The following is a 19,862-nucleotide window of genomic DNA, read 5'->3' on the forward strand; positions in this document are numbered from 1 at the left end:
AATCAATGTTTGGAATGTAAGCGAAGACATTAAGGTAGTTCACATAATTGCATTAAAGTTAACTGTGAACAATTAAAATGTAATCATAAAAACTATTTTAAAAAATAGACATATGCAATAAAAGGGGAGTTACCTGTAAAATGAATGCCCGTGGTAAAGGAGAATTAGGCAGTACATTTGGTCCAATGTTCCCTATAAATACACCAGAAGATGTAGGGAATGTTAAGGATGATGTGATATTTGGTGATGCACCAGAGTTGATGTAATTCTTTAAAGGCCCAGCCACAGCAAGAAAATCATTGCTTTTCAAGACAGTTAACTGAAATTTAGAACACAAAATATTCAAATATAATGATAACAAATAAATAAATTAATAAATGTTTTACCAGATAAAACCTGGTGATTATTTATAACATTCTTACAAAGATAGATTTGAATATTTAACTTAAAATATTAGTTAAGGATATTGTATGTTTTATAAAAGAAAAATATGACATCTTTTAAATGGAAAACACAAACCATTTAAAAAAAATATCAGGTTATATTTTTATTTCAAATAGTTGTAAATCCTTAATTTTATTTTAAGTAATTGTAAATCCTAACTTTCATTTATCAAACATACCCGTGCCAATAGTGTCAAACATAAATACCAAAAATTTAGAAAAAATAATGACAAAAGTCAAAGGTATTGCTTTCTACCACTCAACTCTACTAAACTATCACAAAAGATAAACCACCTTCCCATTCCTTTATAATATATAATGAGTGTGCAATAATTCTATTTATAATTAAACAATAATAAATACTAACACTGTATCTCTTGGCATCATTAAACGACTCTTCAACTTGAAGATCATAGGAATTAAGGGATGTTTTCATGGCAACATGGAATTTCCCATTCATCACATAGATAATAAAATAATATGTCGGGTTGTTAGTCATATCAGCAACATACAATATCACACCATCTGCCTTGTAGATTGCAAAATCAATATCTAGGCTAAACCTGTTCAGGGAGACAAGTTTAATTAAATAAAGTTAATTAAACAGGGGAGCTCAGGTCTTAAATATATATATATATATATATATATATATATATATATATAATGCTAGATGGAATCTTAAGTGATGATAAACAAAAACTAAAATTGCAAAACTAAAAATCACAGAAAACAAAACTTTATTTGAAAGAACTAACTTACAAAAAAAAACAATTATTTATAGAATTACTTTTAAATAGATTATCATTTTATTTTCAGGAATATAAATGACAATTATGAACTATAATAATTCTACATAAAGATTCTATATAAAAAAATAATTCTATGAACCATCCTCATTTTCTGGAACAAACGTCCCTCATTTCAAACAAATTTAGTAAATAAATGTAATAACAAATATCTATTGCTCCACTACATCCTGTGTAGCCTACTACAACTTACATTCCTTCAAACAGCTCTAGGAGATTTGGGTTGGCTCCCAGACCTGACCAGTTGATTTCATTAGCCCCAGACATTAGAATTCCTTCACTCAGGGACAGGTAAGCTGGATTTGGTGCAGGGGCGCAGGTGTATGGTGTGGGTGTGGCTACAGGTGGGGCAGGTGTGGCACTCAGAGTTCCCTGTACACCAGCCAGAGACACGTCCTTGCTGCTGATGATGCTGCTTTGGTGTAAGTCTACAGGACTGAAACAGTTCAATAGTAAATTTGTTACTTTAATTCTGTTAAAAGAAAATTATAAATGTGTGCCATAATTTTTGTTGAATAAACTAATTTGTTATAAAAAGTATTTTTATACATAAATATACACTTGATGTTTAGTAATTTTATATATATATATATATATATATATATATATATATATATATATATATATAAAAGGTTTTTTCTAAAAACAAAATAATTTAGGCAAATAACATTTTAATAATATTGCTGCAGAAAATATTTTACTTATCTGAGGTAGGGCTTATAGGCTACACTAAAAATCATTTTAAAAAGTTAGTTATATATAACTAAACACATATATGCTAATACATAATACTAAACAGCAGTACTCTTTTTAATAATAGTTTTCTCAAAAACAATAGCTCATCAACATAAAAAAATTATTTACATATAAGAAAACAAATAAGAAACAAATATTTTTAAAATGCTGCGTAACTAACTTGTTATTTATCAGAAGTTTGGTTATTCCTCCAGCAGCAGACTGTGTGACTGGACACTGTGGGGGAAGTGTCGTCCCTTCTGGCACACCCCCAAGATACAGGGCAACATTAGCAGGGAATGTCAGGTAGCTGACACTCAGTGTTTGGGATGTGTCCTCAAACACAATGTTATCAATTCTCACAGAAACCCTGGGGAGGGAAAAATGTTTTTTTTGGTACACGCTTGTACACGAAAGTCCAAATAAATAACGCAACTTACAATGTGTAAAATTTTGTTAAATTTTCTTCCTATAGTACATTTTAGTATAGTGGTAGCAGTTCAAAATTTACTTGAAAATGGAAACTTAAGCGTTATTTCACTATTATAGAAGTAATAAAATGACAATAAAATTTGTTTGCTATTTTAGTATTTGTAAAAGATACAGTTTATTTGTCTCATTATTATTATTACCTTAATGTAGTACAGTCCAGAACTATGGTGTGTTGCTGACCATCACTGATGTAGTTATTTGCACTGACCACTGTGGAGGTTTCATTTTGTCGATAGACCAAGACAACATTTCCCCCAAACACGGCCAGGTACAGGAAGCGAAGCTGAGTCAAAAATATTTTTAGAAAGTTTATTTTATATGCATCGTCTTCAGTTTATATTATTTTTCCAAACTAGACACTGCTTTGGACTGTTGATACAAATGTAGGATATAAATAAGTATATAATTTAAAAACTAGCTTAAAACAACTTAAATAAAACAGTACATTTATTAATAATATTAAAAACATTAGTTTAAAAAATAAAATACTAACAGAATCTGAGGCATAAATATATAAAAGTACAGCATTAGGCTCTTGTGTGACTATAGTCATTTCCAATTTATTAATCTGTTGTAAAGGGTCTTTGACTTGCAACTGGGCATAGGACATCTCTGTGGTAAAACTTAGTCCACTGACTACCTAAAAAAATAAAAAATAATTAATTTATTAATCAGTTTAAAAAAAAACAACTAGTTATAAACTAATAAAAAACATTATTTGATTTTCTTTACAGAACTTTTAACCAATACTGTGTACAAGCTGAATTCTTTTTTGTGGAATTTATGTGATTGGAGAACAAGTAGGCCTATAGAGAAATATGAATATGTAGTAATCTTATTTGTGGAATTTATGTGATTAGTGAACAAGTAGGACTGTAGTGAAATATGAATATGTCATAATTATAACAATATATTAATGCATGCTGGTTTCTAAGGTCTACAGTATTTATCTGGCCTCATTGATATAACAGTTGTGTAACCACTGTAAGACTCATCAAATTTGTTAAAGTCTATTTTAAAACTGATAATTTTATCATTTAGGAACCCCTTCACATTTTTTAATAAAATCAAATGATCTTTAACTTTTATGATTTCTAAACTCATATACCTATTTTAAAAAAAAACTACACTGGATTTTTGTTCAAATAAAAATAATAAATGAAAAAACATGAATTACAGAGTGAAGAAACAATAAGTTACTGACATTTTCATAACATCCGCTAGTGCTGATACCAGCGGAGTATGTGACGTTGTCCACGAAGTTTGGTCGTATTGTCGTTGACGTGCTACTGAGGGACACATTTCTCATACAGCCAGCAAAGATTGAATTTCTGATGAAAATAATTTCATAACCTTTTAAGTAGGCGTAGCTAGCAGAAGATGCATGATTAAGGTTATGGTTATTGATAAAAATGAATGTGATGTTTACTGTGGTTATTTTTAAATATTTGTATTGAGAACATGTTTTAATACAATTTTTATAGTTTGGGAATTCATATTTGGCCAAATGTTATCACTTTATGAACAAAATAGTAGGTAACAATGAAAGTAAACTTTCAATAAAAAAATATTTTATTTAATAAATTTTAACTAGTTATTTTAACTACTGACCTATTATTTAAATTGACAGTATTGGAGCCAAATAAAATACTCATGTCATTCAAGGGGGTCAAGTTCAATGGGAAAGTAACTGTATAGTTGTCGACATTTAAACTACTTGGGTCATCCAAATACCGGACTGACAACTTCAGATTTTGCTGTTCTCTTGTTGTTAGGACCTGTGGCAAAAAAATTGTCTCAATATTAAACTTATTCAGTGAAAATCTTTCTTAGAGACTTAAAACAGGTGTTTTTGATTGATTTTTCTCACAGGTAATGATGAGATTTTACCTGAGCCCACCTTCCAGTTGCATATGGCATCTGACTCTGCAACCTAATTTGAACTCCGTCGACATTGATGACCCACACAACCAGACCAGAATCAATCAGCACAGAGTAAACTGTTCTGCCGTCCGCTGAAGAAATTGAAAGCATGGTAGCCGAGGTGGAGAACGTCCGGAATTCTAAGCTGACCTGCATGATGTCAGACAAGACCAGAGTCCCAGGTGAGAATGTGATGTACCCAAACCCGGAGAAAGATATTCCTGGAACTGTTGGGGTGGAGGGTAGAGCAGGGGGACTCTGGCAGCAGGTGCGGGAGCTTGTTCCTGATGACTGCGTGACCCACAGGTTGATTTCCTGACTTTGGTACACCAGGTTGTCCAGGCAGCCCTTAAAACTTCGATCTCTCACTTTACTAGTCTGGGAATGTGAAAATGTCTCATGAAATTTTCCCACAAAAATTTGGGTAAACTGATAAGATAGAAAGTTAAGTAAACATTCATATCCTAAGAAACATGCAATTATAATAATTTGGTTGTTTTTTGTTGATTGTGTTTTCCTTTACCAATAAATTCTAATATCTACTGATAATCTATATTATTATTTACTTGAACATTTTATGTTATGCATTACATAAAACAGAATTCTGACCTCCTTTGTATCTGGAAGTGAACCAATAAAAAGAGCAGAGTTCAAGGTAATTTCTCGGGCTAATGAGTTATCAGGTGCAGTAACACTGTCAGATACTAGTCCTCCAGTTGACAACAATGTTACAGCAAGATGACCTACATTTGCATATCTGGTCCAAATATCAAACATATCATTAATTCATGTCAGGCACTTTGCATAGCTAAACAAACACCTAATAGATGGTTGATTACAAGTCCAGTAAAAAAGTAATTGTTATCAACATTGTGGCCCCATCATTAATTCATTTGAGGCACTAGGTTTAACTAAGCAAACATAATTGCTGGTTAATAAAAAGTCCAGTTTAAAATTTTGTATCAACCTTGTGGCAGAGAGCCTAACCCAACAATCATCACAGCCAGCAAAACGACTTGGAACCCTGACATTCTGTACTCCAGTGCTGAACTCAAAATACAGTGTATCATTGGCTACACCTAGTTGCAGCTCTGCTCCTAAAGTGAATAAAAAGAATGTAAGACTGTAAAATTTAAAAAAAAAGCAACATAGGGTCAATTTATAGAGATCCTGATTAAGATGTTAGTCTTATATCTGAGTCACAGAATCAAGTCTGTGGAACATCTCTGTAGCCACACTTCTGACTAGTCTGAGAAACTTAAGAAACTAAAGGCAGCTTGGTATAGTCATCATCATTCCTTCTGGTTCCTTCAGGAGTATACAACTTAACTCAGAGCTTTTCACTGCCCCCAGGCACAATTTTTCAGCCTCATCCAGCATGATGCTGATGATGTGTTGTCATCTTCTCTTGGGTTGACCACTGCTTGCCTTGAGGGTTCCACTCTAGCCCTGTTGCAGTCTGATGTTAGTATACTTTCTAAGCAGGTGGCCAATACTTCACCTTTTTCTTTCCATGATTTGCATTTCTATTATTTTCTGTCGACACATCTCAATAGTTTTTTGTTTTCTATCTTCTCATGCCACTGTATTTTTTATTTATTCCTTTGGCATAGAGATTAGCACAAATGCTGAGATTAAAGAAACAGATGAACTCTACTTCATTTTTAAAATGTATATATTAGTCCAAAAGGGTGTTTTTTAAAATTTAGTTAAAAAAGATCACAACGGCAAGGTTAAATATTAAAAAGTTGTAAAATAAAAACTGAAGATTTACAAAAGATCTGTATATTAAATTGTTTAATTTGAGCCTACCTGATGATGGGTTATCCACATAAAAGAAAACACCATTGCTGAAGTTTGAAGGTTTTCTCAAATCTACAACAATGTCATCAAACACTCGCTGAACATTGTTTCCAGGGTTGACAATTTGCAGGCCGAGGTTCCCATCAAAAGTGACAGGCTGGCGCAACTTGGCCAGGGCTGCTTCAGCCATTTCCATTTTCTTTTTTAAAACTGCAATCTTGCTTTCAATGTCTTTGGTCGTCTGGTCTGTAGCTTGCAACAGGGAACTAGCAGACGTCATGTTTTGTTTGAACACATTTAGATTGGAGTCTTGGTTTATCACTAGGAATACAAAAAAACAAGATGATTTAGTAGTGTAACCATTTTAATAAATTACTATCAATAGTATCAACTCTTAAAAAGAAAGAAAAATCAAATTATTATTTTGGGAAATACATTTTTTTATTTTATTATCAAACCATTTTGCTATTTTCTAATATTGTTTTTTTAAAAGCAAGTTAATCATAATAATAAACTTTGGTAATACAATTAAAATGACAGATTGAATAATTCCATGCATAACACAACTCACATCGCTGTTCAAGTGATTTCTGCAAGTCAAGGGCTCTATCAGTCTGATTGTAAAGTGTATCAATGTCCCCCTGTTTCTGGTTGAGGACATTGTCCTGGCTAGCAGCACTGGAGGCGGCTGTTTGCACCACAGTGGCGGCCTCTTGTAGTTTACTGGCTGCGTCTGACAGTTGGCCAGCTGCTGGGCTGTCTAGAGAGGTAATACACAGTTTGTTATATGACTGGACATGTTATACAGTTTGTTACATGACTGGACATGTTATACACAGTTTGTTGTATGACTGGACATGTTATACACAGTTTGTTGTATGACTGGACATGTTATACACAGTTTGTTGTTATATGACTGGACATGTTAAACAGTTTGTTGCTACATGACTGGACATGAGATGTTATACACAGTTTTACCATCTTGTTTAGCACACTCAATTAACAATTAATTACACTTTAAGAAACTTAATTTATTACAAAAGAACCTTTTACCTGACCCAATTCTTGAGCTTAGCCTGGAGATTAATCTTAACCTTGTCTCTGCCAACAACACTGGCAGGTAAAATTCACCTATACAACAACTCATGGCCCAGCCAGCAGAAAATGGAATTACTACTTTGTTTTCTACAGCTTACAATAAATTATTTGCAAGCAACATGTCTGTTTAGTATGAGTCACCTTTGTAAAGAGTGTTCAAGCCTTGGGCAGCAGTTATCATAGCGTCCAGCTCCACAACAGCAGGTGACCACTGGGCAAGCTCATTGTTGATCCTGTTGGCTGCAGTGCTGACTCCATTCTGTAGAACTATATAAAAAACTTGCATGTTTCAATATTGAAGCTTACCACTAGGTAGGACTTTAAACAAGTAAACACACTGATGCATTGTGTATACATAAAATAACAGCTAAAAAGGAATAAAATTATAAATTCATTTAATATCTAGTCCTACATCCTTTAAATATATTTTTAAACAGAACAATGGCACAAACATCTTAATTTTGTTATAACCTATTATAACCAATTATGGGCACAATTTTTTTTCTTTAACTAACACCTTCTTCCTTAATTATTGTTTTTATTATATAAGAAAACAATCCTTACCCTGAGCTTTTTTTAAATTATTGTTTTTATTTTATAAACAACAGTCCTTATCCTGAGTTCTTTTTTAATTATTGTTTTTATTATATAAACAACAATCCTAACCCTGAGCTATTCTTTAATTATTGTTTTTATTCTATAAGAAAACAATCCTTACCCTGAGTTTGAAAATCAACAGCCATGACATAATTTCTGAGTGTCTCACTACTATTCCTCTCAGCCTCAAACTCTGCCCTCATCCTGTCGACCAGCTCTGATGTGATGTTTCCCTGAATGAGCAGGACAAGCTGGTCAGCTGACTGTATCATTGAGACAGCGCTGTCCAAGTTTTGTGTTGCTGTGTTGAAGTCATCAATGATTTGTACCGCAGCTTTACCTAGAGTAGAGATGTTCTGGTATGTCCTGGGGATTACAAAATGTTCATTGTGTGAAATAAACTCAATCTATTTTCTTTTAACGTAGTGCTTTAAATTTGATAAGGGAAGGAGTTGTTGGGAAGAAGAGCGCTGTACAGTTCGCCTGAAAGTCTCAGGTTTGAACCCTGGGCTTGTGTCTGTAGGAAATCATTGAGTTCATCTAGCTCTGATAATTCCTTTTACAATAAAAATGTAAATTACTGTTATTGTTTTCATATTATCTTTTGTTTGTTTTAAAAACTAGAATAGAAAAGGTATTCAAGCTCTAATATGAGCTTTCAGATCTAATGATCCATAGAGCAGATGAAAGGAGTTTACCTTTCATCAAGAACAGAGATCAAGACATTAGGGTCGGCGGTCTTGTGTTCTGTCCCTTGACCGCCTCACCAGAGCTATACCTGTGAGGCAACTAACCCACCTGTTTATTTCACTGTAGGATATTTCCAGGGCTGTGACCAACTAACCCACCTGTTTATTTCACTGTAGGATATTTCCAGGGCTGTGACATGAGCCTCTGCTTGGGTGACAGCCAGCGCGGTCTTGTCTATCAAGGGTGGGGTGGACTCCAAAGAGTTTCTCAGCGTCAAGTTGCCAGTGACTATATTACTCACACCTGTCAATATTCAATCATACATGCCAGTGACTATATTATCACGCCTGTCAATATTCAATCATACATTTCAGGACCATGTAGGTAGTTAAAAGAAGAGGGGGAGGACAATTCCACTAAAGGGCCCCAGTTTGTTGATTTTAGTTTAATAATAGACTACCATTCAATGTATTACTTTATTTTAAAAAGTATTAATCTCTCAAAGCTGCCATGAATATATGGCAGATGTACTTATTACTGAAAGGTGAAAGATGGCAGATGTACTTATTACTGAAAGGTGAAAGATGGCAGATGTACTTATTACTGAAAGGTGAAAGATGGCAGATGTACTTATTACTGAAAGGTAAAAGAAAGGATAGTCCTTGAACATAGTCCTTGGAACAGTACATTAGAGTTTAAAAAGGCATGTTTAGCTCAATGATTAGGTAACTTATTGTGCTATCCTTAATTAATAATAAACATAATTTCCAACAGGCAAGAATTTTCATTGTTAAGCTATGTTAAAGAATATAGTATTACTTGAATGAAAGATAGTTTAATAGCAACATTATTATAAAGGCTACCTATAGGAAATTGGCGATTATCTCCCCATGACATAACAGAAGCTGCATTAGCACTATAAATAGTTTCTGCATTACTGGCTGACTTTTTGGCAGCAGTGAAATTTGAACTCATGTCAGCATATTTCATGTCAGCTGTGTTCAAGACATCACTGACAGACCTGTTCACATCATCAGCTTGAGATTTAAACACCTGCAACACAACATCTGGAAAACTGACTTTGAATTACAAATCTAAATTTTTTTAAATGGTATTAAAGTGGGATTTCGCTAGGCAAATAGATATAGTGGTCATCTCAAAAAACTCATGGTAACAAAAAACTGAGGCAAAACCAAATAAGAGAGGCCATCTGGAAAGGTTGGTTCAGTGATCAGAGCTCTGAAGAATTGTATATACTTATGTAAATTAAAAAATAAATTTTATATATATATATATATATATATATATATATATATATATATATATATATATATATATATATATATATATATATATATATATATATATATATATATATATATATATATATATATATATATATATCAATTGAAAATATGAAATGAAAAACTTACATTAGCCTGAGCTAGGGTGTTCTCCACAGAGGAAGTGGAAAAATCTAAAGTATCCAATACAGAAGATAAGTTTGAAACTGCAAGAGACTTGGCATCCAGATCAGCACTTAAGCTTATCATTGAAGAACTCATATTTGCTATTGTAGTGGCCTAAAATTGAGAACTCTGCTTAGTATGTTGTATTAGATGCACCCTGATCATACAATTACTTTATGTCTTGATAGCAGTCTCATTTATTAGACACGCTACTGGCTCAATGTCAATCTGAACTTAACAATTATTACACCCAAAGGTTAAACACATTTATAGACTCCGTTAAGCCATTACTTTTTATTAGTAGAATTTTTGGAAGCTGAATAAACAAATACTGAAATAGATTTGGTTTAAAAATAAAACACCTTCTTTAATTCCTACAGTGACACTGATCTTTTATTGCATGTTTCTTGAAGTCCCAATTTAAAAGGAAATGTATATTTGTGGCCTACTACTGTTAACTTAGTAAAAGGTAATCCATGGGAAAATGTTTAATGGAATGTTCAATCATGACAGTAATGGTCTAGCAGTAGAGAGTTAAACTGCTAACCCAAGAGTCTCGAGTTCAAAACCGGGTTCAAATAAGTGGGTTATCCCTGAGTCCTTCCACATCTGATGAGTACCGAACTCACATTACGGAAACAAAGGCGACTGGACATAGTGCTGACCATGCTATCCCTTCATATGCCAAGGCATCTGAAGCAGATGAACTTCATCTGCTCGACGTGTCTTGGGCACGAACAGGAAATGATGATGACATTATTATTAATGTTAATTTAGATTACAATTTTTTTGATACAATGTTTTGAGGAAAAGTAATTATCAAACACAAAATTTGTTTGTGATTTTACACTGAAATTTTAAAGCATGAAAAAAGATACCTGTTTATAAATGATGTTGTTAGTATTTGCCATGATGCCTGTGTCCTGTACAGTAGCTAGGAGGGAGGTGGCCAGGCTAAGTTCAGGTTGAAAGGTCAGGGCTAAATCTTCAGTGCTGTTGCCTCTTACACTCAAATACTGTAAGCAAAACATGTCAAGCATCTTATCCCACATACCAGTTAAATGTACACAAAACAAATAACAGAAAATTATATAGTAATATGTTTGTACTGGTTTGTAGGGGACAGTGTGGTCTTGTGGTAGAGGGCACAATTGCTGACCCCAAATTCCCAAGTTCTGACCTCAGGCAGGTCAGGCTTGTTAGGCTGGTGAAATTAACCCATCTAGGAGAGAAAACTCCGGAATCAAACAACTTGCACTGCAGGTGTTTTTGGATAAGCCAAGGCTTAGAGGCACATCCAGAAAGAAAAGCAGGCTTAAATTGGAGTCAACTGGCTTAATGCCGATCAAAACATGTTGACGCATGTAATAATTATGTTCAAAGAAAATCGTTTCTAATATTACAACTAAGAATAGAGAAGAGGAGAATTAGTATAGTTACTTACCAGAGAAGCAGTTTGGTTGTAGGCATCAAAGACACCCAGATTTTTAGAGAGAAGCTGGTCAACTGCTGCTGAATCACTTGACAGATTTGTGGCTTGATCCTTCAGAGCACTAAACCTGGACACTTCCATTTCACTTCTGTTCTTGGATGTTGAGGTAGAATTCACTAGAGATGAAACCTGAGAAGTCAAAAAAATTGTTTAGGGTTAGTATTTTCTTTAATATCTAGAAATTTATCAGCTGGTTTCAAACATTAGGTTATTGAAGCTGTGCAGCCTGCTAACATTGATTGCTTTTTAAACAGAAAAGTAATAATCCTCTTTCAGGAGGCTATCAACAATTATTAGCTGTTGTTGTATTTAGGATTCAGATGTCAACAAACTAGGCAATAAATACAGCTAATAGTTTTCTATTTAAACTAGAATCAGATGACAATTCTAAAAGCTATAAAGTGTAAAAGGTAAACAAAAAATGGTATAATGTTTTGAATTCTAAAAAAAATGAAACAATTATCCTAATTTTTTAATGTATTACTACTGAATTCCTCTGTATTTTTAACATCTCTGGGAACATAAGTATCTGTTATTTCCCTTGATAAAATTGAATTTTAAAATGGGAAGTAACTAGCAAAAATCTTTGACAACAATTCAAACTATTTTTCAGCATCACAATGTGTCTAAACATAAAAGCACCTTAGTTTATTATGGCAGGCATTTAATTTTATATTTCCAACTAAAGTTTGAGAATATAAAATAAATTACTTATTATAAAGAGACAGTTATATATTTTTTAAATGACAGCTGAACTTTGTAAAAAAATGAAAAGGTGGATTGGTCATTTTAGGACAGCCTTCATTACCAAGGCAACAGCTTAAAATGTAAGTCAAGCAACAACCTACTGTAAGATGTTTATATCTTTCAAAATGATTGTAAAAATGTAAAGATCAAGCTTTTCAAAGTAGTTTTTATAGTTTATTTAAATAATTTTTTTTTTAAAGTTAGATCTTCTGCCATTCGAGCTGCATTCCAGAAAAAAACAGTGGTTGTCTGACTGCAGATGTTTTGAACTGCTAACTGGCTGAAACTTCCATGGATTGTACCATCCCAATAATCAGGTAAATGAAAACATTTGATGATACATCGCAAACATTAAAAGTTAGCTATTGTAATTTTTTTCCTGTAGAGTTCTCAAAGCTTTTTGCACCTCATGCCAGCATACCCCTTAGAGAGTCAAACTTCCCCAGGGGAAGGAACCCACATCACAGTTTGGAAACAGCAGATTTACATTAACCAATGTGATGAGAATTTCAACTCTGCAGTGAAAACTTTTTAGAATGAATAAGTAAAGTAACGTTCCCTTTTCAAACCTGACGGTCTATAGGGCAAGTGAAGTAGAGTTCACTTGTTTCTGTGACCTCGGCATATGAAGAGATAGTGTGGTCAGCTCTATGCCCAGACGCCTTTACTTTCCCTAACGTGTGTTAGGTACCCATCAGAGTTGGGTGGACTCAGGGACGGTCTACTGATTTGAACCCGTATTTGAACTCGAGACTTACGGGTTAGCAGTCCAGCTCTCTAACGCTAGACCACTTCATCCCTTTTAGAATGAGTACTAGATCACAATGAATCCAGATGACATCACAAGAGTGGCGCCTAACTGGATGTCTCAAGGAAAAAGAAAACAGGGAAGGCCAAGTGAGACGTTGGGGATCACAGCAGAATAGCAACTGTCAAAGGCAGGACTATCTTGGGGGACTGCCAAGAAAATTACAAGAGAACGACAAAAGTGGAAAGAGCTTTCTGTGGCGGCCCCATATGTCATGGGTACAAAAGAGAAAAGATGACTAGATAACTTGAAGTATGTATTGTGGCCCATGATGTGGCCAACTTGCTTAAAATGTAAACAAGTGAGGATATTGTGAGGTAACAGAATTATAACTGTTAACATTTTTAAACATTTAAAAAAAAATAATTTTTGCTTTTATAACTTTTTGTTCATATTGATTTTTATATTTAAAAAAAAACTTTGTTCAATAAAATCTTGAAAAAAAATCAATTGAATGATAATTGTTAATAATAATATTACGTCCTATCATTAGCTTCTTCCATGATAAAGCCTTATAAAAAAAACCCACAATTTTAAGATTCATGATTTATTTGCTATTCTAACCATAAGCTCCGCAATATGTGTACCATTCTAACCTTATGCTCCAGGATTTATTTGCTATTCTAACCACAAGCTCCACAATATATGTACCATTCTAACCTTAAGCTCCACAATGTGTGTACCATTCTAACCTTAAGCTCCACAATATATGTACCATTCTAACCTTAAGCTCCACAATGTGTGTACCATTCTAACCTTAAGCTCCACAATGTGTGTACCATTCTAACCTTAAGCTCCACAATGTGTGTACTATTCTAACCTTAAGCTCCAGGATTTGTGTACTATTCTAACCTTAAGCTCCAGGATTAGTGTGCCATTCTAACCTTAAGCTCCAGGATTTGCGTGCCATTCTCCAGCAAACTCCGCTGACCATCTACTGAGCTAATGACCTCAGTGATGGATGATTTGTTGCTCCCAGCCAGCCCTAGAAGGTTCAAGCTTTGGTTGAGTTTAGCCGTCAAAACCTGCAAGGTTGGGTCCTCCAGCTGCACATTCAAGGCAAGCATGGTCTTGTTGAGCACACTGTTGGCAGCTCCTGACAGCAGCTGGATGTCCTGACCCAGGGATCTCTGACAAGGACCACATTCTGGCAAAAACAGATGGAAAGATAAGGATTTGGGGTGGAGTTTGGTGTGGAGGTACATGACAAAAACAGATGGAAAGATAAGGATTTGGGGTGGAGTTTGGTGTGGAGGTACATGACAAAAACAGATGGAAAGATAAGGATTTGGGGTGGAGTTTGGTGTGGAGGTACATGACAAAAACAGATGGAAAGATAAGGATTTGGGGTGGAGTTTGGTGTGGAGGTACATGACAAAAACAGATGGAAAGATAAGAATTTGGGGTGGAGTTTGGTGTGGAGGTACATGACAAAAACAGATGGAAAGATAAGAATTTGGGGTGGGGTTTGGTGTGGAGGTACATGACAAAATGAATTTAAAGATAAGAAGTAGGTTGAAATTTGATAAGGCTGGGCCTGGCAAAATAAATACTAAAATAAGGATTAGGATTTAAATTTGTGAGGCTAAATAGAAAAATGTGAATAAAGGATTAAATATGATGTGGCTGAGCTTACAACAACAAGACAAAGGACCCTGAGTTTGAACAATAGTGAGATTCTGGACACCTGCTTGCCTGTATAATTTCTTTAAATTTACCTAACACAAACAGTGGAAATGATGCTAACCAATATAAACAGAGGTCAAACTGCTACCTTATGGTAAAGATACTATCATTTAAACAGAACCCTAAAAAAACAGAGAAAAAGATGCTACTTCATATAAATTCAGGAAAAGACTGGAAAAACAATTCTTTTGATAAGCTGCATACTTAAAAATAGATAAACTTGAACTCATCAGCAAGTCTAAAATAGTAATTTACAAAAGTTTGTTTCCTTTCTTTTAAAAGCCAGCAATCATTCCTCCAACTTTTAAGCACTAGTGTGAGAACTGGTCTTACCTTGGCACCCAGCACTTGTGAAGTTAACATAGAGGGGCAGGCACTGGTCACACTGTCGACCACCCACACCAGGCTGACACTGGCACTGACCAGTTGTCTTGTTACACCCTGACCCAGGTACGGAGCCAGTAACATTACAACCACATGCTGAAATATAAATACAGTAACATTACAATCACAAGCTGCAATATAAATACAGTAACATTACGATCACAAGCTGAAATATAAATACAGTAACATTACAACCACAAGCTGAAATATAAATACAGTAACATTACAATCACAAGCTGCAATATAAATACAGTAACATTACTATCAAAAGTTGAAATATAGTAACATTACAATCACAAGCTGCAATATAAATACAGTAACATTACTATCAAAAGTTGAAATATAGTAACATTACAATCACAAGCTGAAATATAAATACAGTAACATTACTATCAAAAGTTGAAATATAGTAACATTACAACCACAAGCTGAAATATAAATACAGTAACATTACAACCACATGCTCAAATATAAATATAGTAACATTACAACCACATGCTGAAATATAAATACAGTAACATTACAACCACATGCTGAAATATAAATATAGTAACATTACAACCACATGCTGAAATATAAATACAGTAACATTACAATCACAAGCTGCAATATAAATACAGTAACATTACTATCAAAAGTTGAAATATAGTAACATTACAATCACAAGCTGAAATATAGTAACATTACAACCACAAGCTGAAATATAAATACAGTAACATTAAAATCACAAGACTAAATATAGTAACATTAAAATCACAAGATGAAATATAAAAACTAACATTACTATCACAAGCTGAAATATAAATACAGTAGTATTACAACCACAAGCTGAAATATGAAAACAATTAGCAAGCTAAAAACCCTACAATCACAAGGGGACAACTATAAAGAATGTTACATTACAAAAATATTCATTTTTAATAGAAATTTTCTCCATTTACATGTCAAACAAAAATTATATCAAATTTAATCTGAAGTTTTAATATTTTTTTAACATAAGATAAGTTAAAAAAGTAAATTGTTCCTTCCTACCCTGACATGGTAGAGTAGGCAAACCATAATAGCCCTCTACACACTGGTTACAGTGTGTGCCAGTAGTGTAGTTCCTACAGGAACACTGACCAGTTGTGTTGTCACACTGTGCATTTAAACTTCCAGCTTCTAGACAGCCACAGAACTGACACCCTGGTGATGTTAGAGGGGAAATATTATCATGTCAGAGGTTTAGTCTGATAAACATATGGTCTAGTTTTACAGTTCTCTGGTAGTCTGAGGTCTAGTTTTAACAGTTCTCAGATAGTCTTTTTTTTCTTCTTCTTTGTTCTTAATTTTAGAGTTGAAAGGGATTCCCTCCAAAATAATTAAGTATACATGTCAACTGTTTATACGCCTTATAGGCTGTTGACAACTATTTCAGCCTGCTTTTCTTTTTGGCTTTGCTTCCATAGCCTTTGTCCAACAAAGAACAAATTACAATGCAGCAGTTGTTAGATTTTTGGAGTTGTCTCTCCTAGAAGAGTTGCTGTCCTCATCTATCAAGCATCATCTGCCCGTAAGCTCAAACTTGAAACTTATCAATTTAGCAACCATGAGCTTTACCGACTCGACTCGACCACACGACCCCCTTCTGATAGTCTGAGGTCTAGTTTTACAGTTCCCTGATAGCATACCATATCTGATATGCCTGAGGTCTAGTTTTATGAGTTTGAGAGGATCATAAATGCACACAATTTCCCTTACAAACACAATAAAAAATAGAATCCCTCTGTAACCTACCTGTGTTGTTTTGAGTGTTGTAGCCCCAATACCCAAGAAGACACTGGTCACATGTCCTGCCTCCTACACCATAAAAACAGGGGCACTGTCCAGTGATGTTGTCACACACAGTTGAGTTGGACATGGAAGCTTTGCACTGGCACTCTACAACATGGATATGGACACAGTTGTATTAACTATAGCTCTCTCTCTCCCTCTCTCTCTCTCTTACGGTCATAACCAGTTCAAACTTTTGATCATAACCCAGACCGACTAGAACAGGGTTGAGAATTGAGCCTTTCCTTCACCCATGTTACCAACTACTAGATACATGGGCTTTCACCAGACTCATGCTTCCTCCCCAGGTGCTTCATACAACATGATTTTTGTATGTGAGGGGCAGTTTGGTCAGGGGATGACGTATGGTCTTAAGCCTGGGTTCTGAACTCGAGACTTTTGGGCTCGCAAGCCAATGTTCTACTGCTAGACCCCAACAATAGCTAAACATAAGGCATTAGTGATTTTAATTAGATTCGAAATATAGAAAAAACAAAAGAAGTAAAATTTCTCTTAGATTTAACATCAAACCTCTGTATTCAACTGCACAGAGTCTTCAGAATTTAACTTCACTTTAAACATTTGCTTCATGATTAATAATTCAGTAGGAAAAGATAATGACTATTTTAAGAGCAAATTACCACCACACTATTCTTTAGGTCAAATTTTTCAAAAAGTCACCTTGGCAGGTTTGTAGTGAAGCGTTGCCATAGAACCCAACAGCACAGACTTCACAGTGATCCCCTGCGGTGTTGTTGGAACAAGAGTCACAAATTCCAGTGACATTGTTGCAGGTTTTAGAATTGCCATTGCAGGTACATAGGGAACATGTTCCGTTGACATCAAGAGGGTTCCCATAATACAACGGTTCACATCTGTGTACATTATTAAAATAAAACTTGATTAGACTTCCCCCATTAGAATTAAGTACCATCTGTAACAGTAATAAAGGCAGAAACGAGAAACAAAATATTTTTAATTGACTGCTAATTTTTAACATTTAAATAACATTGAAATAAACTCCCTCAAACTTTTTTGTATATTCTTATACTAGCCATCCCGGCCAGGCCCTGCACTGGCCTCTGTGAAAACCCTATCAGTAAAGGACCATAACTTATGTGTTTATTAAGCAGCATATACCTGGCATGGATGTTTGACAAAAGAACACATAACCCTAAACCCAACTCTAACTTTAAACTTAACACTAACCACAACCAACAAAAACCAAAACACAAACACAAAAAGAAACGCAAACATAATGCAAACACAAACACAAAAATATTCTTATATAACAGTACTGCTTGGGATGGCACTACTGGTGGAATTGGCCTATAGAAATTATAGGTCTGAGACAAGACTTTTAATTTGTTTTTTTAAACTACTTAGATACAAAAATTTCCAAGAGTTCCTGCTGTATAAGGATATGAAATAAAAGACTCAAGGTGACTAATTATTTAATTATTATTTATAATAAAATCAAACCAACATAATCCTTATACAGCCTTCATTTTTCTGCAACAGACTATTTTATAGGGTATTCTGCTAATAATTTTGTACCCCATATCTTGTGTTCGAATATAAACAGCATATTGAGCAAGTAAACTACAACTGACAAGTCTACAAATACTGACTGTAATTAGATAAGTATAGCTGCAGAAGTTGCAAAATAAAACTAATAAAAGTATTAGCCAAAGAAATGACCATGACCTTTTGTAAATAAATGAAAATGAGGTTTGGTATTTCTCAGCAGATTTAATAGTCAAGCAACACCCAAGTATTATAATGACTTTGCTTTAAAAAAGATTCTGGCAAATCTGAACTTAAAACCTACTTTGCTCTAAAAATAATTTTCTGGCAAATCTAAACTTTAAACCTACTTTGCTTTAAAAAAAAAAATTCTGGCAAATCTAAACTTAAAACCTACTCAGCTCTAAAAGTAATTTTCTGGCAAATCTAAACTTAAAACCTACTTATCACATAAATCCCCAGTGTATCCCACATTGCAAGAATCACAAACAATAGAGCCAGTGGTGTTGTCTGTATGGCATGTTTCATTCTTGACCCGGGGGTAGTAGCAGGGACACTGTGTACAGCCATTGGTAGCATGGGGGTAGTACCCATGTTTGCAGGTTTCACAACTGTTACCTAAAAGAGTAAAAAGAAAATGTAAATAGGAAAAGAAATGTATCTTCAGTTGATACAATTAAACATCAAAGATATTTGATAAATGAAAAACAGAAATCATGGTAGAATCACAAAAATTCTTTTATAGATTTTCCAATATCATATATTTACTGATAATTAATATTTCTTCCAAATCAGCATAGTTTATAATTTAATTTATAAATTATATTTTACTTTTGAGCTTCGTTTTCTGTTCTTCACTCTCATTTTAAGTATTTTCATTTGTCTTTCTCTCTCTGCTTTTGTCTTTTGTTCAATTTAATTATTTTGCAATCAACCACATTTTCATGTTAAACATGTACATTGCCTACAACTCAGCTGTATAAACATAATACACTGCAAAAAAAAACCTATACAATGCCAGTAATTAACCTGCATAAACCTGTACACTGCCTGCCACTCACCTGCATAAACCTGTACACTGCCTGCCACTCACCTGCATAAACCTGTACACTGCCTGCCACTCACCTGCATAAACCTGTACACTGCCTGCCACTCACCTGCATAAACCTGTACACTGCCTGCCACTATCCTGTATAAACCTTTACACTGCCTGCCACTCACCTGCATAAACCTGTACACTGCCTGCCACTCACCTGCATAAACCTGTACACTGCCTGCCACTCCCCTGTATAAACCTTTACACTGCCTGCCACTCACCTGTATAAACCTGTACACTGCCTGCCACTCACC

General features: G+C 34.4%; 1 protein-coding gene across 1 annotated transcript in view; it reads right to left on the reverse strand.

Moving 5' to 3' along the window:
* Positions 1-19,862, reverse strand: part of LOC131951252 (laminin-like protein epi-1) — a 30,113-nt gene that overhangs the window by 2,242 nt on the left and 8,009 nt on the right. The window contains exons 11-36 of the mRNA XM_059313607.1: positions 18,956-19,130; positions 17,667-17,860; positions 16,950-17,093; positions 16,206-16,358; positions 15,123-15,269; positions 13,988-14,250; positions 11,501-11,677; positions 10,935-11,072; positions 10,021-10,170; positions 9,451-9,640; positions 8,746-8,890; positions 8,019-8,263; positions 7,442-7,567; positions 6,774-6,962; positions 6,212-6,523; positions 5,367-5,496; positions 5,009-5,156; positions 4,367-4,777; positions 4,088-4,254; positions 3,681-3,807; positions 2,970-3,116; positions 2,617-2,759; positions 2,166-2,354; positions 1,443-1,685; positions 811-1,006; positions 134-319 (exon numbers count right to left, since the gene is read on the reverse strand). Coding sequence (XP_059169590.1) covers positions 134-319; positions 811-1,006; positions 1,443-1,685; positions 2,166-2,354; positions 2,617-2,759; positions 2,970-3,116; positions 3,681-3,807; positions 4,088-4,254; positions 4,367-4,777; positions 5,009-5,156; positions 5,367-5,496; positions 6,212-6,523; positions 6,774-6,962; positions 7,442-7,567; positions 8,019-8,263; positions 8,746-8,890; positions 9,451-9,640; positions 10,021-10,170; positions 10,935-11,072; positions 11,501-11,677; positions 13,988-14,250; positions 15,123-15,269; positions 16,206-16,358; positions 16,950-17,093; positions 17,667-17,860; positions 18,956-19,130 — 4,835 coding nt within the window. The remainder of the gene's footprint in view (positions 1-133; positions 320-810; positions 1,007-1,442; positions 1,686-2,165; positions 2,355-2,616; positions 2,760-2,969; positions 3,117-3,680; positions 3,808-4,087; positions 4,255-4,366; positions 4,778-5,008; positions 5,157-5,366; positions 5,497-6,211; positions 6,524-6,773; positions 6,963-7,441; positions 7,568-8,018; positions 8,264-8,745; positions 8,891-9,450; positions 9,641-10,020; positions 10,171-10,934; positions 11,073-11,500; positions 11,678-13,987; positions 14,251-15,122; positions 15,270-16,205; positions 16,359-16,949; positions 17,094-17,666; positions 17,861-18,955; positions 19,131-19,862) is intronic.

Source organism: Physella acuta, unplaced genomic scaffold (assembly GCF_028476545.2).
Source record: "Physella acuta isolate Inbredline_101_S28 unplaced genomic scaffold, ASM2847654v3 ptg000805l, whole genome shotgun sequence".
Lineage (NCBI taxonomy): Eukaryota > Metazoa > Mollusca > Gastropoda > Physidae > Physella > Physella acuta.